The following is a 24,138-nucleotide window of genomic DNA, read 5'->3' on the forward strand; positions in this document are numbered from 1 at the left end:
TGTAGGCCTATTTCTTTTTTTGTCCTATTGTTTTTGTGGCAACAAATATAGGAAGATCATTTTATTGTGCTGCTTGTCACAGGCATAAATAGAAAAAAAATACATTTTTTAGATTTGTTGTGTTAGAATAATTATGCATAGAACATTGATATTGACTTGATTTTTTTTCAGCTCTTTTGTTTTGTTACAAATTCAAATCTCTCATTTTCCAAACCGCTTTATCCTCATTAGGGTCGCAGGGGGTGCTGGAGCCTACCCCAGCTGACGGAAGACACCTTGAATCAAGGAGACGGACAACCATGCACACTCACACACATACCGAGGGGCAATTTAGAGTGCTTAATAACCCTACCATGCATGCTAAAATTCTGCAAAACTTTTTGGGAATGATGAATGTCACACAAAAAAACACGCACGTAGCCACGCGCCCTTCAACCTTCAGATCATTCCCTCCCGTGATGCTTTGCGCGCGTCTGACAAGTGGATCCAAGATGGCGTAGAAAGTAAAGCTAGGTAAGTATGGACTTCCCATTTCCAGACCTTTCATTTTCTTTTATAATTTCGGGACTGTTGTGAACAACTTCCAGTGCGATGCATTGGTGAAATAAAGCATGCTTAAATTTGATGCGTGGACGATCGTACCATGTCATATGAATTATAGTCGCCGAAACAGAAGAGCAAAATCACAGGCCCGAACCCGTTTTGTTTCGGCGAACCCAGCTAGCTAACCTAGCCTGCTAACACGAACCCAGTCATCTACCACTTTTTCATTCGAGATTTCTAGTTTTGCATCAGGCAAGTGTAGATCTTGCCATCAACGCGATGTGCAAGCGATGCGTGTCCTTCTTAGCGACGTTGCAGTTGTGTCTGCGCTAACACAGTGCAATGGAGACATTTTTTTCAAGGCTTTGAAACGTCACCGTGTCTCTGTCACAGTCAAAATAAGTTTGTCCTACCAAAGAGAAAAAGTAAGCCCTTACTCTCACCTTTGCAATCGAATCTTTTGTCTCCGTTGCTCTCAGTTGCCTAGAATGAGATCGGCGTCACAGCATTGGCGAAATGATTGCTAAATGGTTATTTTTACTACGAAGCTAACTGCTCCGTTATTTCAGATCAGTACATTGTTGTTTTATTCCCCTTTCTAATCATTCGATTTCTGTAGCAATCAATAAATATACTAATTCAGTATTTTTTCTTTTTAGAACATGTACATCGGTGTAACTTTATGGTTATGATCGTCCATAATTTTGAAGTTGCGTGTAGTGTCTGTTTGTATACAAAAATGGTGGTGGTGTTGACTTTACTGTTAAATACAAATACAACACGATAATAAACATGAACCAATTTAAATCATGCAAAAACTTAAATTCACACGTGGATCCATCTGCTAGCCACATTTGGCAACGTTTAGCATGGACTGAAATGTTTATTTAACCTCACTTGTTTACAACACCATAATTATAGATCGATCATATCAAGCGGTTGTCTTATTTAGATTAACCGGTTTGGTTAGCATTGTGGCAACAATCATAATAAAGTACATTATCTTAACACAATTTTAGCGTAATACACTGTCATTTCTAAATGCATAGACTCCTTGTGATAGTAATTTACCTGAATCACTATTGCAGATCATTTTAGGAAATGCAATTTATTTTATTTTTGTAAAATCTAATTATTGGCAAGATAATAGCTTTGTTATTGCCCCATGTTTGAACTTTTTGTTTGACTGGCAGTACAATAAATGAACTATGCTCCAGCACCCTTGCAATACCGTATGGTGGAAATGCAACCTCATGAGTTTACTCATCTGAAATGTATTGTTGTTCACAACGTGGCTTTGGGCGTTTTAAACGAAGGTATAAATAGGCTGCAGAAATTAGAAGTTGATATACACTGTAAAAAGACATGAAACACACCTTTTCTTCACCAACTGAAGGTAAATGAGACTAAACATCACTTGTTTCAGGTCATTTCGGATTGCCAAATTTGCCTCATTTTGCTAAGTGCAATAAGGAGAATTTCTTTGAAATTTTGTTATTTTCTTTAATGTCAAAAGTTTACATAGCCAAAAGGTGCTTTTGACTTTAAACAACACAAAGAATCCCAGGTAATGATGTATTAATGGCTGACATGTCGTTTAATAAAGATGTAGTTGGTTGTGTGTATTTTAAAATCACAAATTTTTAACCCAAGTCATGCATTTCAAAGGGAATGCTAAAAAATACTATGGGTATCACTGTATATCTTTTACGTTTAGGAAAGTGATAAAAACGTATCAAAAAGATCATCGCTCATCTTTGTGGCGTTTGGCAAAAATAAATAATTGTAGTGATCCAAAATAACACAAAACAGGAGAGGACGGTGAGAAATAATGTCATTTTTGCTCAGTTTATGTGAACTTGACACCTACTAGGTTGACCTGCTACTACTTCCATGGGTACACGGTCGATTGGTCGCCGGTCTTTTGGTCGCCCGGAAGGTTATTGATAATTACCATTTAAATCGTTGCTCAAATTCCCTAAATACAAACTGCAAACTACTATTTAGTCATACTTAATGCCCTAGTAATTATTAGGCTAAAGAAAAGCTCCAAATTTCCCGAACTTTTATTGTTTTTTTGTTAGAGAACTTGTTAAGACCCTGACTGATGTACCTTCCTAAGGGGACAATTCATGTACATACAAAATCTTATACACTCACACGTCGGCTCAGTGAAACTCCTCATGGCCATTGTTGGCTTTTATTGATGCGTAGACCGTGTTGTTTTACCTTGTTTTGTCGCCGGTCTTTTGGTTGTCGGTCTTTTGGTCGCCCGTTGTCGCGGTCCGGGCGACCAAAACACCGGGGACCAATCGACCGCACACGTCTTCCATGTATTAATAATATTGCTATTTATGAGAGCTTTAGATTTTGCTGAAAAAATAACCGTATTAGTGTAATGCGTTAGCAACATTGGTGGTGATGGTTCAAATGCAGTTAGCTGGAAAAAGTGCGCCAATCAAATTTTCCAGTGTTAGCATTTGTTAGTATTTAAATATGCATCTTTTGTCATTGGCTTGGTGTGGTTTAGTGTTGCAGGCAGCATCGACTAATGTAATAAACTGCTTGGGGGGAAAAAAGGAAACTAAACCTTTTTTGGAGGGATGGTTCATTGCAAAATTTTATTCAGTTCCAGGGAGAACACATATTTCATTCACAGGGAGGAAATAACAAGGAGTTTGGAACCGCGTTGCGTCCTCAGGCGAGAAATGGTTCACGTTTGTCAGGGCTGACATCAGTCATAAGAATGAATTTATGTTTGTTTGGAGGTAGATGTCCTAGAGCGCGATTAGATAATTGTTCTATCGTTATAAAGGCGAGGTGGTAATGTTTACGACAGTCACCTAGAAGAAAAAACAGAATGGCTCGTCAAAGCCAAGCTGATTGGCTCACTCATTTTCAGAACTTGGGTGAGGGAAATGTCTGGATTTAGGAAGGGGTCAGATATAAATGTATGTATAAGTGTGCCACGCATAATGTTGAAAATGTGTCCTACTATATGCTCTTCTAGAAGTTTTGTCCCTGAGTCATGGCGGACAGGAGAGCGGAAAAATCATGTGAAGAAGCCAGCAGATCGTTAGTGAGGCGGGAGTACGAGGCGGTAGTCAATCACAGCACGGACACCTTGGCGGTCCTTGCACCCCAAGTCCAATCCAGCGGCGCCACCCTCTCGCCGAGCCAGCCTTCCGAAAGCCTCCGCAGTCGTGCCCTGCTTTACCGCATCGCTGCCTTTCTTCAGTTGGTGAGTGGTGTACCGGTTCAATTTTAGACTAAACACCAGAAAAAATCAACTTGTGGTTGAAACATCTTTTTTTTGCCCCCCAACAGAAAAAATATGATGAAGCAGATCAAGACTGCAAACATGGTATGCATTTTGCTAAGAAAAAAAAATGTCATGTATCAAAATAGGGTACACGGTCGATTGGTCGCCGGTCTTTTGGTCGCCCGGAAGGTTATTGATAATTACCATTTAAATCGTTGCTCAAATTCCTTAAATACAAACTGCGAATTACTATTTAGTCATACTTAATGCCCTATTAATTATTAGGTTAAAGAAAAGCTCGAAATTTCCCGGACTTCTATTGTTTTTTGTTGGAGAACTTGTTAAGACCCTGACTGACGTAGCTTCTTAAAGGGACAACGCATGTACATACAAACTTTTATACACTCACGTCGGCTCAGTGAAACTGCTCATGGCCATTATTGGCTTTTATTGATGCGTAGACCGTGTTGTTTTACCTTGTTTTGTCGCCGGTCTTTTGGTCGTCGGTCTTTTGGTCGCCCGTTGTCGCGGTCTGGGCAACCAAAAGACCGCGACCAAAAGACCGGCGATCAAAAGACGGCGACCAAAAGACTGGCGCCCAAAAGACCGACGACCAATCGACCGCACACGCAAAATAGTGCAGTAATTTTGCATATGCAGTGAAAGTTTGTTCCCTTTTTTAAATTAACTTTTCACGGATGTTCTTTCTTTTCATTCTAACCAAGTCCTTGCAGAAGATAGGACTAGTGGAGACGGTTTGCTCCAATCCAGCTTTCGCTCCATGCAGTTGGATGGCAGCCTGCAGGAAGTGGCCAGCATCCTCTCTAAAGCCTTGTTTGGAGAACCAGTGGTATGTTGTAAGAACTAAAAGAGGCGCGTAAAGTGTGCTAAATCACTTAGGCTGAGGTATGGGGATGGTTATTTGCTCAACGGCAAGTTAGCAGTAGCCGGCAAGGAGACTAGCATCTCTCTCACTTCTATTTGTGATTGATTATTAAAAAAAAATCTATCCATTGTTGGAATCCAATACAGATCCAACTAATGCTGCCAACAGGTGGCAGCGTTTCACCATGCTCTTTTTTTAATGCTCTGTCACGTTCCATCATTTCCATATAATTGGTGTCAGAAACTGGCATTAGTGACCAAATCAATTTGATTTAATTTTTTATAGAGCACACTGCCATAAACTAATGCCGATATTATTATTTTTTTTGACGGAACAACCCACACACGCACCTAACCAAGTTTGTGCTTTGTTTTTGTCCCGTTTTCTTTTACAGAATGGCATTGTTACAAAAGACATATCCAGATTAAAGACACTATTTTCAGAAATTGAGGTCAGTACCAAGTCTTTATTATGCTTATGGTCGTAAGTTTTTTATATTAAGCCCGTGACAAAGGTTTCACATCGTATAAGATATGACAAGGAGCCTCATAGTGAAGAGATCAATTGCTTTGGACATTGTCAAAATCAAGTTGCTAATCTCTATGGATTGAATATTCTCCTCAGGCTGTAAAGAAGAGTGAGATGGCACCAGAATATACAGATGACCAGGAGGAGGGTATGCAAAAGTTATTGCTGAAGCCCAAATTTGGGGTCTGCTATAAGTTTAGCATTTATTCGCGTTGACCATTTCACTTTGTGTTTACTGACAGAGGTCCTAGATGGCTGGCAGTTCAGGCCTCCTCCCCGTGGAGTCACAAGCAGTGAAGAGTACACACTCTGTAAAAGGTAAAATAAAATTAAAATAACCAAAATGGATCCAGTCTTTTACGGGTTTGGATCTAATTGTTACATTGCTTAAATTACGTTACTGGGATTCTGATGAACAACTGACCATCTGAATATCTTTTTATTTAAAACTATCTAGCCTATATTAACAATAGTCATTCTCATCAAAATTTTATCACCAGGAATCATATAAACCTCCAAAATTATTCCAAAATGTAATTTTTCACACTGATCTAATGTCACCAAAAGTCTGCAGACCCTGGACAACTTCCGGTTCAAGTGATGCAAAAATAAGTAATGTAATGTTTTTAATCCCATAATTGTATGACTTTTCTCCAAATATTACTTAAATCTCCTAATATTACGCAAAAGATGTGCTCACACAGACTTTAGGTCGCCAAAAGTTGATGCCAAACAGAGAAGAGAAAAATAAGCAACAAAATGACTTTCACAATTTGAATCTTGTAATAGTATAATCTATAATTTAATTTATAACCTTGTAATAGTTCAATTTTAATCTCGTTATATTCATATAATTTTTTCTGTCTGAATATTACATTGAATGACAATTTCTCGCGCCACTTCGCTAATTTAAAAATCAACACTATGATGTTGACCTCTTCTTTAGGTACTTAGAACAGGGTCTGTGTCGGTACGGGGCACAGTGCACGTCAGCCCACTCGCAGGAGGAGCTGATGGAATGGCAGAAACGCTATGCCTCACGCCTCATCCGTCTCAAGCAACAGCAGGAGAGCAAACATTTTACTGAAAACTACATGGAGACACTAATAGAGAAGTGGATGAACTCGCTGTCCCCAGAGAAAGTGGTATGTTACTCAGTTAATACAAAAAAAATCACCACCTATAATACTCAACACATTAGATTCTGTTTTGTTAGTACATCATGTATATTAAGTACAAACTCATATTTTTAGTGAATAATGTTATATGCACACTTTCACCTTTAGATAGCATCCTGGAGGGGGATCCCCCAAATGTGCAACCTCCCTAGATAACCTGTTTGGGATTTTGTGTGTTAGCGGTGGGCCTGTTAATCCCTCTGAGATGTTTGTTGTTTTCAAGAGCTGTATAAATGTGCCTTGACTTGATTTCTTTGTAGAAATATGCGACATAGATTTATGGATTTGAAATTACTGTCATCAGGCATTTCACTTCATGTCCTCTCTTTTCAGCTTAGTGACTTTTTGGATGGAGTCAGTGTTGAAACCAGCTCAAGCCTTTCTCTTACCGTCACCACAAAAAAATCCTTCCACTCCTGGACCTTTTCATTAGTCTGCAAGGTAGGAAAAAAACACTATTTTGTGCCTCCCGTAAAGAAATATTGTAGTAGAATAATGAAAAAAAAGTTAAAGAGCCCTGACCATTATGTGAAATAGAAGGAGAGTAAATTACTTAATGGTAGTTGCACTGAATAAAATCTTTGTCATTGCCTTTTTGTTCATGTTGCTGAACTTTTCATAGCTAAGTTAATGTAATTCTTATGAAACAACACAAACCAAAAGTTTTAAAAAGGAAAACACACTGAAATATTTAATTTTTTGTTTCTGTTTTGGAACAGCCTCCCAGGAAGCTCTATCGCATAGCCCTGCTCTACGATGCCCACAGACCACACTTTTCCATCAAGGGGGTCTCTGCCGGGGAGCAGCAACAAACTGTGCCCATTGGCTCTCAAGAGTGGACTCCACAAAAAGAAGCAGCAGGTATGTAGGGTGTAGATCAGGGGTGTCAGACTCGGGTTGGTTCGCGGGCCGCTTTAACGTCAACTTGATTTCACGTGGGCCGGACCATTTTAGACATAATATTTAGTTTTTTTTCTATAAATGCATTAAAAGAACTGGATAAAAAGCCCTGAATATTCAGTTTTTATAGATCTAAAACAATGTTTATTTTAGCTTTTTTTTATTTAGATATTTTTAGATTTTGCAAAATGATTTTTGAACTAAAAACACAGAAAAAATGATTAAAAATTACAATTATTGATTTAAAAGGGGGAAAATCAGGAAATTTAATATACATCTATACTCTTCATTTTAATTTGATCCTAAAACACTAAGTCGGCACTCATGATTTACTTTCCCGGGCCACACAAAATGATGTGGTGGGCCAGATTTGGCCCCCGGGCCGCCACTTTGACACATGTGGTGTAGATTATGGCCATGAGTCAGAGTATCGAGTAGGTTTTGCGGACTGAGAAAAATACAAAATTTCAGTTCTTCATGCATTTATTTTATTCTTTTTTTTACAACCAGTGTTGACAGACAATGGCATGGACCACTGCATCTACAAGGTCACTGTGGACTTCACCACAGAGATCTTTGGCACCTTTCGACAGACCATCGTTTTTGACTTTGGCTCAGAACCAGTGCTGATGCAGCGAATCATGGTGGACGCTGCCTCTATTGAAGGTGTCCTATATATGGATATATACATATAGACCTATAGTCAAAAGAAATGCATTTCCAAAACATTTGTATGGTTTTCGTTTCTAGATATAGAACATTTGATGGCAGCCAGGCAGCAGCTCTTGATGACTTCTAAACGTTGGGACTCTTCTTGTAAGACTATAGTTGGATTCACACCTAACGAGACCATGTGCGATCTGGAGCGTAGTCTTCTTAGCCGCTATCAAATCCCACTGTCTGCTGACCAACTTTTCACCCAGTCGGTTCTGGACAAGACTCTAACCAGAGAAAACTACCAGGCCCGGCTACACGATCTCCTCTACATAGAGGAGATTGCCCAATGTAAAGAAGTTAGCAAGTGAGTCACTTTTTTTTTTCTTTCTTCCAATTTTGATGCCACCTGGTAGGAGTTATAACAGTACAGTAAAATCTAGCTATGATTCTGATCAATTTCTAGAAGGGTGCTGTTGTGTTAATTTTCGTATTCTATTTAATTTGTTGTTACTCTCTTTTTGTTTTCTCTCCAAGGTTTAACATCAAAGTGAACCTGCAGCTGGTATCCAGCTTCATGCTGACGGGCCTTTCAGTTGGAGCCAAGTACGCCCAGAATGGACAACTTTTTGCACGTTTCAAACTCACCAAAACACTGTCTGAGGTACCGACTCTATGGAATTCTCGTGGTACCGTCCGTCACTGTTCTTTTTACATTCGTAGCTTGTTCATACAGCAGTATTTTTCCCCACAGGATACACTGGCAGGACGACTAGTGATGACCAAGGTGAATTCAGTTCTTTTCCTGCCTTTGGGCTGGGAGGGCATCAGCACCCAGCCACCTCCGGGAGTCAGAGAACGCGTCTATGAAGCTGTGATTGAGGAAAAGACCAAGGAATACATCTTCCTCAGGATTTGCAAAGACTGCTGCGATGAACTCGGACTACTGCCTGACAGGAAACTCCAGGTTTGTGTTTTACATTTGACAGTGTAACTCATGGCTGTTCCTGTTTTTGTGATAAGGGGTGTTAAAGCGGTTAGTTTAAAACAGACTACCTGTTATGTTAACTCAAAATCAGGTGGAGCTCCAGTTCCAGCTAAACAGGCTTCCACTGTGTGAAATGCATTATGCCCTGGATCGTATCAAAGATAGTAAAGACAATAGCATTCTTTTCCCTGATGTAAGCCTTGTCCCAACCATCCCTTGGAGCCCAAACAGGTATGCCCACTGCAATTTCACATACTACTGCCACAAATAATGACACTTTTTGAACGAATGATGATTTTTTTTGCTCCACTTCATTCAAGATCAGTATTTTTTTCAATTGAACACGCAGACGCTAAATCATTTCAGTTAGTCGTTTACACTGTCTATTTAATTAGAATGCTAATAAGACAGATGGATTTGGTGAGTGAAAGATCCCAAATATAGTTTGTATGGCGCACCCATGCTAGGTAGTGGCTTCAAAAGGCCTAAAAATAACCATTCTAAGTGAAACCCTGATCTAAATTTGATCTTTCTTTTACAACAGGCAGTGGGATGAACAACTGGATCCTCGTCTTAACGCCAAGCAAAAAGAAGCCATTCTCGCCATCACTACCCCTCTAACTATCCCACTGCCCCCAGTCCTCATCATTGGACCCTACGGTACTGGCAAGACGTTCACCCTGGCGCAGGCTGTCAAACACATCCTTCGCCAGGAAACCAGCAGGTCTGTTCTGTCTTTTTCGATGACTTCTTTTCCACCATTTTCATGTATTTTTATGTCATTTGTGTTAATTCCATATGTTCGGATTGTGCAATTTCCTCTAACAGGAGCACATTCCCACTTTTTTTTAAGTTTTACATTAAAAATAAATGAGATACTTTGCTGTTTGGTTTCTTAAACGACAGCAGGCTGGCCATGTTACACGAAAAGTCGACACGATAAGAAAATAAGTAACAAATTCAATATTTATTCTCCTTTTCTGTCTGAATGCATGTAAGATTCAATGCTGAGGATGAATTATGGATGTTTTAAAAGCCAAGGCAAGTACGGGTGGCTGTTGTAGTTGAGTCACATACAATCATGTTACTCCTTGAACAGAGACTATAACCTGTGCTGTACAATAGCCAGGAGCACGTCAAGTTATTGCTATTACTTCATATTTAACAGTCTGTTAGCTGATGTAGCCATACAGATCGGTGCAGCTTTCATATACACACCCCAATTCCAATGGAGATTGAACATTGTGCGAAACAGATTCAAAATAATGAAATGATTTTCAAATCATTTTTCATATCTATATTTTAATTGAATACACTACAAAGGAAATATATTTAATCTATAAGATAGCTTTTGGAATTTGAACTGATAACAATCCGCATGGTCGTTTTCCTCTTTGGCCCGGAGTATTTTTGCCACTCAGACTATAGCACACTCTTCTACTTTTGAGTTTTCTGTAAATAGTTAACATATCTCCCAAATATTTATTGACACTTTTTGTTGATACAGGGTTCTAATCTGCACACACTCCAATAGTGCAGCTGACCTTTACATTAAGGACTACCTTCATCCTTATGTTGAAGCAGGCAATCCACATGCCAGACCTCTCAGGTATGCACACAAAAGACTAGTAGACTAACACAATTTTTAAAAGTTTAAGAAAAGTGTATTATATCTGAAGATTTAAAAAAAAAAATCTAATTTGCTGGCCATAAGGTTTGGTCAAAAGAACTGGACTATTAAACCCAAATGAAATCAAAAGTCAACTTCTTTGACGCATTAGTACACGTGTCAGAGTGGCGGCCCGGGGGCCAAATCTGGCCCGCCGCATCATTTTGTGTGGCCCGGGAAAGTAAATTGAGTGCCGACTTTCTGTTTTAGGATCAAATTAAAGTGAAGAGTATAGATGTATATTAAATTTCCTGATTTCCCCCTTTTTAAATCAATAATTGTAATTTTGTAATCTTTTTTTTTTTTAGTTCAAAAATCATTTTGTAAAATCTAAAAATATATTTAAAAAAAGCTAAAATAAACATTGTTTTAGATCTATAAAAAAACTGAATATTCAGGGTTTTTAATCCAGTTGTTTTAATCCATTTATTTAAAAAAAATCTAAATATTATATCTAAAATGGTGCGGCCCATGTGAAATGAAGTTGACGTTAAAGCGGCCCGCGAACCAACCCGAGTCTGACACCCCTGCATTAGTACTTATTTTGTCTTTTTGTAGGGTATACTTTAGGAACCGCTGGGTGAAGACGGTCCACCCAGTGGTCCAGCAGTACTGTCTGATCTCCAACACGCAGGTCAATTTTAAAATGCCCACAAGGGATGATGTCCTCAGACATCGTGTGGTTGTGGTTACCCTCAGCACTTCCCAGTACCTCTGCCAGCTTGACTTGGACCCTGGTGAGTGACATTTTATCTCATGTATGTATATCAATATGTACAATTATGCTGAGTAGTTCGTACCTGGAATTCACATCACTGTCGAGTTACAGGCTTTTCAATTATGAAGTTGTGAAAACAAGATAGCAACCTAAGTGCTTGCCTTATTAGATGGGAAAAAAACACTGGGGAAAATAAACAGAAACTGCATGGGTATGTCTATAACCATTAATAAAACTGGGTTCATCTAGTTGACTAAAATTGAGGGGTTCAGTGAGCAGTTAAATTCATTTAAGTGGCGTGAAAACAATAGGTAACAGAACCACTTTATCAGCTCAAGCTAATGACTGCTGCTTAATATGTACATCAGTTGGGGGGGTGTTTGCATGGGAATGCCATCTGCTTGTTTAAATGTACTTTACTTCATTAGCCTACACCCCACTTCACATTTCTAGCTACGCCTGGTGTTTGATGGTGATGCAAACCATCAGGAGGCAATGACGGCTGAATTTCCTACCAAGTTGCTATCACAAATCCTCAAAGCTGTGCTTTGGTTCCCTGGAAAGATGTCTGTGGTGTTCATTTTTACTAATCACTTTTGTTTATGGACTCAAAATGGTATTTAGGATGATTTGTTTTTTCTCTCTCCTATTAACAATAAATACTGAAATTTTAATAGCAGAGATTACAAAATTCGGTTGAACATTTCAACTGAAATGTGATTTAAAAGGTTTTTTTTTTAGTTTCAGTACGAAAAGCTTTTTCAGCCAATTCGCCGTTACCGAAAGATAAAGCTTGCATACAAATTTTACTATGTCCTGTTACATTCGCTATCAAAACAGAAAATAACATGGCTTGCTCTTTCTATTTAGGACTGTTCTCTCACATTTTGTTGGATGAAGCTGCCCAGGCCATGGAGTGTGAGACCATCATGCCATTTGCCTTAGCTAGCAATACCACCCGCATTGTGTTGGCTGGAGACCATATGCAGGTAGGTGGCAAGCTAAATATGGAATTTGTAACTATTGGCTGTCTTTTAATTAGTAAAAAAAAGTACATTCATTGTGATGTTGCTATGGCTTGTCATACATTTGGTACCTTTGATATAATTCTATACATTTTAAATGACTGAAGCAAGCTAATTGTCACTCCTTTTTGATTTACAGCTCAGTCCATTTGTGTACGGCGAGTTCGCCCGCGAGCGAAACCTGCACGTGTCCTTGTTGGACAGATTATACGAGCACTACCCATCAGAATTCCCATGCCGCATCCTTCTGTGCGAAAACTACCGCTCGCATGAAGCTATCATCAAGTAGGTGTGAACCCTCGGCACACTGACATTGTTATGTTAGTGTGAAGATGGTTTCAATTAAAATAAAAGACTTCATCAAGTGACATATTTAATTCTCATTGTCAGTTTTTGTAATTGAACCCACATGACTGGTTGAGATCGAGACAAATTCATACAAAGCGAATGTAAATGACATTCATTTCAACTTAAAATGTCATTTTTTCCCTATCCCTTCAAAATACAGCTATACATCAGAGTTATTTTATGATGGCAAGCTAATGGCAAGTGGAAAGCAGCCCTCTCACAAGGACTTCTATCCTCTGACCTTCTTCACTGCTCGAGGAGAAGATGTCCAGGAAAAGAATAGCACTGCATACTACAACAATGCCGAAGTACTGAAGAATACTTTTCTATTTTTTTCCCTCTGATTACGATCATATTTATTGTGACATATTTGTAGGCATTTGTTTATTTTTATTTTTTGGCTTTATTTGCAGGTGTTTGAAATTGTGGAGCGTGTAGAGGAGTTGCGCAAGAAGTGGCCAGTGGCTTGGGGAAAGCTGGACGAGGGCAGCATTGGAGTGGTTTCACCGTATTCGGACCAGGTCTTTCGCATTCGTGCTGAGCTCCGAAAGAAGAGAATGCATGAGGTCAGCGTGGAAAGAGTCCTCAATGTCCAAGGTGAGAGTCTGAAAGTCGTGCACTCAAAGGGGACTCTAGTTTATGAATGGGAATTTCACCATGCACAGTTGTTGTTTTTTTGTGATCATTCAGGACCTCAAGAGCCATTTATTAAATAACAGGGCCTTGGCTTTGTTTAGTTTTTTTTAAAGCTTTCAGTGCTTTCTAATATTTTTAATAGTTTAAAACCGATGGGTTGCTTGTAACTTTTTTTTCTTTTGGTGAGAAGGCCAAAGATTAAATTTGAATGAGCTCTCACTCGGCTAAAACATGTTTCCAGGTAAACAATTTCGAGTGCTGTTCCTAAGCACGGTGCGGACGCGGCATACCTGCAAGCGCAAGCAAACGGCCATCAAGAGGAAAGAGCAACTCGTGGAGGACTCTACTGAGGACTTGGATTATGGATTTTTGTCAAACTACAAGCTGCTCAACACAGCCATCACCAGAGCTCAGTCACTGGTTGCGGTTGTGGGAGACCCAATTGCACTCTGCTCTGTTGGACGCTGCAGGTAAAGCCATTTTTGGATTGTTTTTTTTTTTAAGACTTTAGGTTCTACTGCTGATTACTGAAGAAGTTGACTCAAGGAACTCCTGAAAAAGACTTTGCATAAAATGCTGCGTCCTCACTTTCTTCATTTTCAGAAAGTTCTGGGAGCATTTTGTTTCCATCTGCCATGAAAATTCAAGCCTCCATGGCATTACCTTTGAGCAGATAAAGTCCCAATTAGAGGCCCTGGAGCTAAAGAAGACCTACGTTCTCAACCCTCTGGCTCCAGAATTTATCCCACGTGCCCTCAGGCCCCTTCAAGGGCACCCATCTTCACAGGCAATGCATACCCACCACCATCCTCAGCATGTGCAGGCCGCGTCCACAAAGCAGGCACAGCAGACACAACAGCAATCACCTCCCAAAGTAAGAGATTTCTCACTTCACATGCCGTTTACGTTATTTTTTTGTACACAAGGGCAATCAAAGAAGCTAGGGGACAAATAGATGATGTAGACCATGTGTCAAAATGGCGGCCCAGGGGCCAAATCTGGCCCGTCGCATCATTTTGTGTGGCCCGGGAAAGTAAATCATGAGTGCTGACTTTCTGTTTTAGGATCAAATTAAAATGAAGAGTATAGATGTATATTAAATTTTCTGATTTTCCCTCTTTTAAATCAATAATTGTAATTTTGTAATCATTTTTTTCTGTGTTTTTAGTTCAAAAATCATTTTGTAAAATCTAAAAATGTATAAAAAGCTAAAATAAACATTGTTTAAAATATATATAAAAACTGAATATTCAGGGTTTTTAATCCAGTTCTTTTAATCCATTTATTTTAAAAAATCTAAATATTATATCTAAAATGGTCCGGCCCACATGAAATCGAGTTGACGTTAATGCGGCCCGCGAACCAACCCGAGTCCGACACCCTTGATGTCGACACTTTGAAGAGAACTGTACCATTTTAATGTAGGTTGGTACCCATTGGTACAGAATTAAGAAGCTGAAATTTCTTGTTTGAGTACCCAAACATCAATAGAAAATAACTTTCATGGTCCTAAAAAACAGGGGTTTTTATTGTTTGTTTTCTTGTCTACCGAGGTAAAGGTTAACGAAATCGCCAGAGCTGCCAACCTGCTGTCATCACCCACTGGGCCTAATGGGCTCCAGCATCAGCTGGCTATAGAGACACAGACATAGACAATTTAGCTCTAAAACATTGAGTTGTGACAGCTGGTACGCAAGCTAACTTCAATTTGAGATGACAGATTTGTCCCTGGATATTTAAAGCATTAGATCATTGGCCATGTAGTTAGAAGCTAGTCTCAGCTCTAAATTAGATGAACTATTCAAATGGCTGCTCATTTAACTTGTATAGTGTCTGATTTTCCAATGATTTCATTTTTGTAGGGAAAACATCCAAACCACACAGATCACCTTCCACCTGAAGGATATGGTGAGTGTTCTAACTCTTCTCCTCAATTTTTTAGTCAATGGAAGTTTCACAAAAATGGAAGCTGTATCTGCTAGCATCTAAGATATCATTTAATAACAGAATCATTGGTATGGTTGACCCAATGCTGCACATTTATCCCTGACATCCATGTGCTTGCCCAAAATGACATACTATAACATCGCAGAAACATTGTTCATACATCCCCAGCTCTCATTAAAAAATAATCGCTGTCAATCAGTCACAGTGGGAAAAGATCCTTAGACAATCCCACCTGACTTGTAATCAACCACGGTGCTTCTGGATCTTGGTAACCTTTAAATGTCAAGTACGGTGTTCTTACATTTTCCTTGAAATTCTTGAAAATTCAATTCAATACCCATGTAAAACAAGCATTATTGCATTTGCATCTTTGGAATGCTGGTACTAAAAGTCAGGATGGATTAGTTGATTAGATGTTAGCACCATTGATAGAAGTTAGCTTGAAAGCTGAAGCCATACACAAATATTTTGAAATGTGGTTTTGTTGTAGTTGCGCATACAATTTAATCCCCAGGTAAACAATATTGTATCCATTTGTCTTTCAACAGTCCAGCCCAACCCAGCTGTTCTAATGGGAAACCCAATCCAGGCATTCACACCGCCCATGGGTGCCCCAGCAGCTGCCTTGGGCAAGTCGCCAAGTCCTGTTCAAAGAATAGACCCTCACACGGGTGCGAGCATCCTTTATGTTCCAGCAGTATATGGTGGAAACATGGTCATGCCAATGCCCCTTCCTGTAAGTTTTCATCTCCTATTAAAACAAATATTGACAAATGTGTGCATGTCAAATGTAGGTGAAGTCATTTAGTAGGAGTGTGAAGTGTAATGAAGCCATAGAAATTCATCTTAAGTGTTATCAATTGTTTTGTTCTTCATATTTTTTTCTTTTAGTTGCCTTGGCCCGGTTATCAAAATCGTTTTGCTGTTGATCCGCGCTTCATGAGCCACCAGGCAGCTATGGCCTACAACTTCAACTTCTTACAGGCCCAAAATCGAGGCTCGCCTGTTCCATGCGGGGGAGTGGTACATCCCTCTCCTCTTGGAGTGGGCCAACAAAGTCCTGAAACAGATCTACAGTCAGATACAGTCAGAAATGGCATGTTGAAATATTTATTTTTTAATAAGGAATTTACACAATTTGGAACCAAGTTGAAAAAAATAACTATAAATGTAATAACACCCTTGATTTTTTATTTTTTTTAGGTAAATTAGAAGGATGCACAAAAACAGAGCAGACACCTGAGCGAAAAAATACAGAAATGAAGGATAAACAGGTATATTATTATATAAATAAACAATAAATCACAGCAGGCCAAGGCACATTACAAGATTTAAAAAATATATACTTTTTGGGGTTATTAAATGATAATTTAACTTAACCACATTGTTTTCCTCCATGGTTTTCAATATTTCATTTGTTTGCAGGGTGATTTTGATACAAGTCAAAATCTGGAGTCACAGAATGACGGAGGGGGCGCTTTCTCCAATGTGAGCCTCCACCGTAAAGACTCTTCTGCTCAGAGACCACTCAATTATCACCTGGCACCCCCCAACCCCGCCTTCCCCCCACATCCTGCCGGTGGCAGAGCCCTCCCCCATCAGTGTCCAGTCTCGAGGCTTCCTTATCGCGTCAACCAGCCTCAACACCCAGCAATGATCCAACAGAGTCAACAGCTCAGCCCGGCCTTCGCCGCTAGCGGGGGCCACGGTGCATCTTTCTTTGGCGGTCACAGTGCGCCACAGAGGGCTATTCAGTCTCCCACTTCAGATGCTCCCGAGTCGGGAAGCGGAGAAGAGATGGGGAGCTCCATGAGGGCTCCAATGACCCACTTGGCTGGTCACCACCCAACTCTATCACAACACAACAACAGAGTCAATAGCTTTGGGGAGGATGGACAAGACGCAATGCATGGAGATGGCCTTGGTGAGTTGTTTTGAATATATTTTACTTTCTTTTGAATGACTATACGTACTCACAAAGGCAACTGATTTCATGGTTTTAGATCTTCGACGTCCTCTGGCTCTGGAGCTCCTGAACCAACAGCAGCAAGCTGCCAGGCTAGGCCAGTGGAATGAAGCAACGGGCCCTTTCCTCCCAGGCGGGGTCGCCTTCCCTTTGCCTCAGCAAATCCCTCACCTAGCTCAGCCAGGTGTGACTCGCTTTTCTCACCAGTTGGTCCGTGCAGCCAGTTGGGGCCTTGGTGCCAACATGGAGGATGAAACTGGTTCACCTGCATCCACTGGTCCACCTTTCAACAGGTTAGATTATACATACACTCCGATTATGCCACTGCAAGGTTTCCTCCAGAAACTTGAAAAACCTGGTCATAGTCCGGCCCACCATTACAAAATTGTTTGCAAAAGTTGACAGAAATTTTGGAATTATTCGTGTGGCTTCGTAAAGCTATTTTTTAACAATACTTAAACATTCTCACAAATTGCACAGTCTTGAATTATTTTTAAAAAGCAAGCAAAAATGCAATGGCTAAGTTGGGACAGGTTTGTTCACCTCAATCATAAAAACGTGCTTTTGCACTTTATAATGTATTTCTAGATGCTGTTAAAATATGTATATTTTTTTAGCAAAGCCTGGCGGCCCGTCAGGCTTATAAATCACGGGGGGAAACCTTTCAGTTATATTTCATCCTTGCTGACCACCAGCGGGGAATGTTCTCTTTAAATCCCAGAATATGTTTGTTTATTCTTATCATTTTTGTCAATAATTGGCGTCTACACAATTTCATTCATCAGGTACACGGGCCTCCTGAGAGAAATCCCCATGCAGGAGCCTCCTGAAAGCAGGGAAGCAAATGAAATTCAACCCCCTCCACAATCTCGCCTCCTCCAATATCGCCAGTCCCGTGCCTCAGGTGACCCTTCATCTTCTTTAACTGCCACTTCAAACCACGCCCCCCCATTTCCTTCCGGAACATACCCCCATGAAAGCGGACGCGATCCACTTAACAACGTCATCAGCAACCCGGCTCTGCAACAGCATCCCGTCGGTGGTTCCCTTTACAATAGCGGTTGTTACCCACATCAGGCGCCACCCCACTCTTCCAGCCCCCCTCCATCCCAGGTCAAATACCTCCTGCAAGAGGCCCAGTGGCCCCATAGTGGAGGTGCATCTGGAAGCCCTCCACAGCAGAACCACCCCCTCAGCAACCAGACCCACGGCCTTCCGTACGGGGTGCCGATCATGGCTCAACCCAGCAGGCAGGAGCAAGTCCATTTGATGCAGCTTCACCACCACCACCAGCAGCAGCAGCAACAGCATCATCACCACCACCATCATCATCAACATCCACAACACCAACAGCAGCAACAGCAATCTCAAAGTCAAGGTCAAGACCAGGAGGCCTACCACTCTTTGTCACCAAGAACATCCACAACGCCTGCCTTGCACAGTGTAGATGAGGTACATGCCCACAATTTATTTGGTTTCATTTATATTGTTTTCGAGAAGCATTGTTAATAATGAGTATTGATGTCCAATTTGGTGAAGCCTTTCCCATTTTTTTTTACCATAAAGATAACATTTGTTGTTATTATATTACTGTTATTCGGTCAGTGACAAATTTAAAACACGTAATTTGGGGGAATTTTTCAAATGTTGCATATGTATGAATGAATGTTAATTGGGATTTTTAGTTTGTTTGAAAAAAATGATGTTACCATGGTTTCGCTCAGTTAGAATTTGCACATTCTCAAGAATGGATTTATGTAATTGGAAATAGTAGTTTTTCTTTGGTTCCTTGTCAATATTATAGTCAGTATTAATAGTCATATTTTTTTACTTCTGGGGAATCTAATGTTAACGTCAAACATAAACAGATCTATACTTGGAATAAATGATATGATTATGAGAGCGTTACAATAGAGCTGTTTCTAATCCTTTTCTTTGGTCCTTGATCTAGTATGAACCCAGAGGTCCAGGTCGGCCCCTCTATCAGCGCCGTATATCCTCCAGCTACCCAGATCAATCCTCTCTTGCCAATAGCCACAATGCAATGTCCCAGCAGTCCCAGCCTTGTGGGGGAGATAGGAATCAGGACCCCCCACATCCGCACATGCAGCAGCAGCAGCAGACGCATCTCCCGCCCCCTCACCCCCCTTACGGCTACCCCTCGCATGAGCTCTGGCCCAGTAACGGTGGTGGTCCAGGTCCCTTCCAGAACGTTCCATGTAATGGAGGTGGGACTTTCGCACATCATCGGGACCTTCTAGGTAAGACAAATTTCCAATGATTTCACAATAAATAATCAAAATCAAATCAAAAGCCTTTATTGTCATCATACACAGCTGTATAACGAAATTGGTGGTGCTACTCCAAGCTCTTCAAAGTGTGTTTTCCCATTAAAAATAACAAAAATAGTAGTATAAAAGTATAAAAAGTCACATCCCGGCTAGGTGAATTCTAAAATATTGCACAGATTTCTAAGATATTGCACACCCGGAAGTTATTGCACAGAAGGGATTGTGTGTCGTGCTACCGCAAGTTCAGAGTCCTGATGGCTGTTGGAAAAAAACTGTCCTTAAGTCTATTTGTCCGTACTTTGTGAGACCTGTAGCGTCTGCCACAGGGCAGCAGCTAGAACAGGTTGTGACCAGGGTGGTATTGGTCCCTGACAATGTTCCTGGCTTTGCTGAGGTAGCGAGGGCTGGCAATGTCATCCAGTCATTTTCATACATTAATAGAGTAAGGCTAATTTCATTGCCAACCCACAAAGTTGAAGTCTTTTTGCTTTTATGCACAACTCTTTAAAACTCACTCTCAACATTCAGTTCATACACCAATTTCAGCACCCCTCCACCAAAAAATCCATTTTTCTATTTTCATCTGTTTCTCAATGTACAAATTACTGGAAAAATGCCACTCTTAGTGGAGCTCCATCTGCATAAAGACCGTGTTCTCATTGTGTCCTTGACAGCTTCCAAGGCCCTCTGTCAGAGGGAAGAGCAGGTGAAGGCGGAGTCTCCGGCAGCCCAGCAGACCACCACCCACGCCCCTAACTCCCTTCAGCACCTGGGACAGTTCCCTCCCCTCATGCCCAACAACAACACCAACCACAACAAGCAGCAGCCGCTGCCGCCGCCGCAGCAGCAGCAACAGCCAGCGCAGGCTCCCGCCGAGCCCGTTCAGGCAGCTGCAAATCTAAACAAAGCGCCCACTATGTCCTACGCCAGCGCCCTCCGCGCGCCGCCCAAACCACGAGCCATTCGCCCCGAGCAGGCCAAGAAGAACAGCGACCCACTCTCGCTCTTACAGGAGCTCAGCATTGGGAGCTCCAATGGCAGCAATGGCTACTATTCCTACTTTAAATGAGTGTCACCCTTTACCCCCCATGTTATATACCACACAAAAATATAAAACTAAACCAAAAAAAAAGGAAAAAAACAAAAATCTTGTTCTTGGGAAAAAAAAATAGTGCAGAGGTCATTTACATATTGTTTCTACCAGTAGGTTTGTTATCTGCATTTTGTTCCATTTTAAACCTTTTATTTGTAACCGTTATTCCTGTTTCACATATCTGTGAAGAAAACAAGTATATAAATATATATATAAATATATATATTAAAAATGATTGCATTACTGGTATATATACATAGTCATTATGTATATATGAACATATATACCTATATTATCTACAATTGTATATGTACGTAATGCTATTAAAAAAAAATCAAAGTATTAAAAGTTTTAAAGAGGTTTTGGTTGACCACTTAGGTTCCCTGGAATTTTACTTCCATGTTGAAGTTGAAGTTTTGCTGGTTACTAAACACACGTTGTGGCATTTCAGTCAAGTTTGTTGTTTTTTCCCCCTGATTGTCTATTTTGTTTGTTTTACTCTAGCTGTGGCAATGGTCAAAAAGCTAAGTGATCAGCTGACACGAGATAAATATGGAGAAGTGTATAGAAGTAGATGACTTTTCTTCTAATCTGTACATTGAAGAAAATAAATGACTGAATTGTTCGCCACAGACAAGTCTTTACATTATTGTATTGTACACCCTTGCTATTCTTTTCCAAACATGTCGGACACTCTGGACAACCCCCTATTGTTCCACTATATGGATAGTTTCCTTTCCATTATTGCTCATTGTGGCTTTTAAACACCAAATCTCTTGGGCTCATTGTATGGGAGTATTTTTTTAATTTGATTTTTACATTTGACTTTTTAATCATCGGCTAAATTAGAGTGCAAATTTTTGTGTCTTTTGTTTTAGCGCAGTTTTAGCTAGCTTTTCATTCCTGGTTCAATTGTAGTCGGCAGTTCTGTTTTTGGACTACAAATGTCCGAGGAGTTGTGAAATATTGTAATGGGAAATGTGCAGTTTCTTGAAGGAAAAGATGGTTTTGAATGTCGCAGTCTTGTGATGGTTTGTGTATGTGATCAGGGAAGATTTGATGATTCTGGGAAATAGGAAACACTGCCTGTAGTACGACAATTGATTCTTGTTTTTAGGATATAAACACAAATGATGAATAGGTATGTCGGATGCAGATGAGATCAGACTGCAAAATGCACCTTGTATGACAATAATGCCAACTTGCCATCCTTAAGCCAAATTCATTAGTTTTGTTTTGCATTCAATCTTAATTGCTCTTTTAATACAGGTCAAAAACTCATGAGCCCAGGTTCATTTAATCATTTGGAACATACACTGCCATTGATGACTATAAATGTCAATTTCGTTTTTTAACAGTGGTGGAAAGCGTCCAATTCCTTTCCATTTAGTCTTAACTGTCAGCCATTTTGGAAATGTGATTACTTTTGGATGCATCAGAAGCAGTGATTTGTTTGAAATTTCTTCCTAACATGTTTTTTAAAGGTTGTCTGGGGAAACTTAGCTGAAGAACAAGTGCTTGCTTGTTAAGGGATCGTTTTGCTTCTGAAGAAAGACATTTCTATTTACAAAATGGCTGATAGGAAGAATATTGAAAATAAAATGACATTGATTCGACTACATTTCGATTCAGCTTTTCTCTGTTGCAATTCCCCCCCCCCCCATATTTTTCAGCAGTTTTCACACAAAACCCATTCTTGACTGTTCTACAAGGCAATTGGCAATTTTGAGGGCTTTCATAGCCCAGTGAAAGTTTGCTAGCTTGTCAAATTCATGACATCACTGCTAGTTTTCTCAAGGAAATGGCTAATCAATCATATAAGGCAAAAAAAACGCGGAAACGGCAGTGACATTATTGTTTATACGGCTCAAACTAAACACGTCCTCCCACTGTGCCATGATTTTTTAACTTGTTCAAATGTGAAAAAGAGCCTCCTCTTCTGAATCTTATGTTGTTCGTTCCATTGTAATCCCAATGCCCAGATTGGTAACACTTGTGTGATTAACGCATGCATGTAAATATGCATTTTCTAGGTATTTACAAACCCTAAATTTTGGGCAGCATCTCAACTTTTGTAGATGCTCCTCCATTGCCTTTTCAATGATGCAATTTCACAATAACTAAAAATCAAAACTAAGAGTCAAAAACAATGGAAAAGTCCCAACTTTTTCTTGTAAATGAATGACCTTCTTGTTGCCCCTCTGTACAATATTTCCATTTATGTTGCTGTACTCCAACTTTTGTGCCACATTGCAGCTATACTACAGTACAATCACAATTTTTTCTTTTATTTTTTTTTGCATGGTCATTTTTGGGGGTTCTGTTCAATTGTGGGTGGAGAAAAAAAAAGAACTTTAGTTCAACCCTACAATTTCTAAGTGTATTTTGATGTGTACAACGTGACATAAGCCAGCTCTTCTTTTTTACTAACATGTCATTCAACAATGTAAAAGTCATGTACAATTGTGTGTTGGAGGCCGAGGTTGCTCCCTACTGCGTCTGATTAAACTCGTTTCCCTGGCTCGCCACTTTTAATCGTTTATTTTTGCGTCCGACGACGACAATGGAAGGGATTTCACGTTTGCTTTGTTTGGGTTTGATCTTGAGTCATTTTTTAAGTGTAATATGGTTGCATTTTTGGAAAGAAAAGCTGGCAAAAGTGGGGAAAATTTGCAAGCGACACGCAAGGGGAGCAACTTTGGCACAGCCGGTAGTTTTTAGATGTCTTTCTCCATCTTTTTCCGTCGCTCGCGCTCGTCTGTTCTTCCCCGCGGTGAATCTGCACTGGCATGTCCATCCATGGCTCATCATCCCATGTGGGTTCAAAGTACTCAATAGATCTCTTTAACTCTTCTCCATTTCAACTGATGGTGGTTATAATAAAGGATTTAGACTGTGTTTTAAAGGTTATTTGCTTTATTTGTTTCTCTATTAAAGTGTTTTTATTGAAACGTGTTGGGATTTTTTTTACTTCCTTCACAATGGAGCCATTTAAGGAATGTTTTTAGAGTTTGAAGCCTATTTTAAAATGTCAATTGATCTGACCCTGATCAAAATTCTGTTTTTTTTCATGTGCAAATTAGTTTTAATCCCAAGTCATGAAAACAATGCAAAGAATTCCTGTTTGCTTGACATTTTACAAACATTTATTTTTCATGAAAAAGACACACAGCATGAAATTCAACCACACACAGTTAAATAAACCCAGTAAAAACACTAAAATGTTTATAACAGTGTCTATATTAATTAAAAAAAAAAGATAACTAAAATGTTTTACCAGATGGGAGAATTTTTTTTATAAAAATACACAATAAACAATATGTACTACAGATGATGAAAATGTAAGGCTGTAGTATGGTCATTTATATTTGTTTGCATTTTACTCGCTGTTCATTGGTTGGAGGTTTTGCATTACTGTTGGATTGCCAAATGCTTATAAAGTTGATCAAATTAATGTAGAAGTCAATATGTGACTGTTCTCCTTTAACATGCTGCTTGTAAAATAA

General features: G+C 39.8%; 1 protein-coding gene across 1 annotated transcript; it reads left to right on the forward strand.

Annotated features, from left to right (window-relative positions):
• Nucleotides 1-444: 444 nt before the first annotated feature.
• On the forward strand, nucleotides 445-23,583 carry helz (helicase with zinc finger). Its single transcript, XM_077604283.1, has 33 exons — nucleotides 445-513; nucleotides 3,554-3,784; nucleotides 3,871-3,907; nucleotides 4,531-4,655; nucleotides 5,086-5,142; nucleotides 5,316-5,367; nucleotides 5,462-5,537; nucleotides 6,166-6,364; nucleotides 6,731-6,838; nucleotides 7,117-7,258; nucleotides 7,808-7,963; nucleotides 8,048-8,318; nucleotides 8,489-8,615; nucleotides 8,706-8,918; nucleotides 9,031-9,170; nucleotides 9,484-9,663; nucleotides 10,447-10,548; nucleotides 11,167-11,345; nucleotides 12,197-12,315; nucleotides 12,491-12,636; nucleotides 12,860-13,007; nucleotides 13,113-13,296; nucleotides 13,577-13,805; nucleotides 13,939-14,209; nucleotides 15,198-15,243; nucleotides 15,831-16,018; nucleotides 16,174-16,378; nucleotides 16,486-16,556; nucleotides 16,708-17,206; nucleotides 17,286-17,541; nucleotides 18,034-18,700; nucleotides 19,200-19,509; nucleotides 20,214-23,583. Exons 2-33 carry the CDS (start codon nucleotides 3,572-3,574, stop codon nucleotides 20,606-20,608), a joined length of 6,111 nt encoding a protein of 2,036 aa, XP_077460409.1. The 5' UTR covers nucleotides 445-513; nucleotides 3,554-3,571; the 3' UTR covers nucleotides 20,609-23,583.
• Nucleotides 23,584-24,138: the final 555 nt, after the last annotated feature.

The sequence above is a fragment of the Stigmatopora argus genome, chromosome 7, assembly GCF_051989625.1.
Source record: "Stigmatopora argus isolate UIUO_Sarg chromosome 7, RoL_Sarg_1.0, whole genome shotgun sequence".
NCBI classification, from domain to species: domain Eukaryota; kingdom Metazoa; phylum Chordata; class Actinopteri; order Syngnathiformes; family Syngnathidae; genus Stigmatopora; species Stigmatopora argus.

Excerpts from the sequence above, each read along its gene's own strand:
- helz (XM_077604283.1), top strand. The coding sequence starts at position 3,572 with ATGGCGGACAGGAGAGCGGAAAAATCATGTGAAGAAGCCAGCAGATCG. Across the intron at positions 5,368-5,461 it reads TACAGATGACCAGGAGGAGG|AGGTCCTAGATGGCTGGCAG; the intron begins GTATGCAAAAGT and ends GTTTACTGACAG. Across the intron at positions 9,664-10,446 it reads CTTCGCCAGGAAACCAGCAG|GGTTCTAATCTGCACACACT; the intron begins GTCTGTTCTGTC and ends TTGTTGATACAG.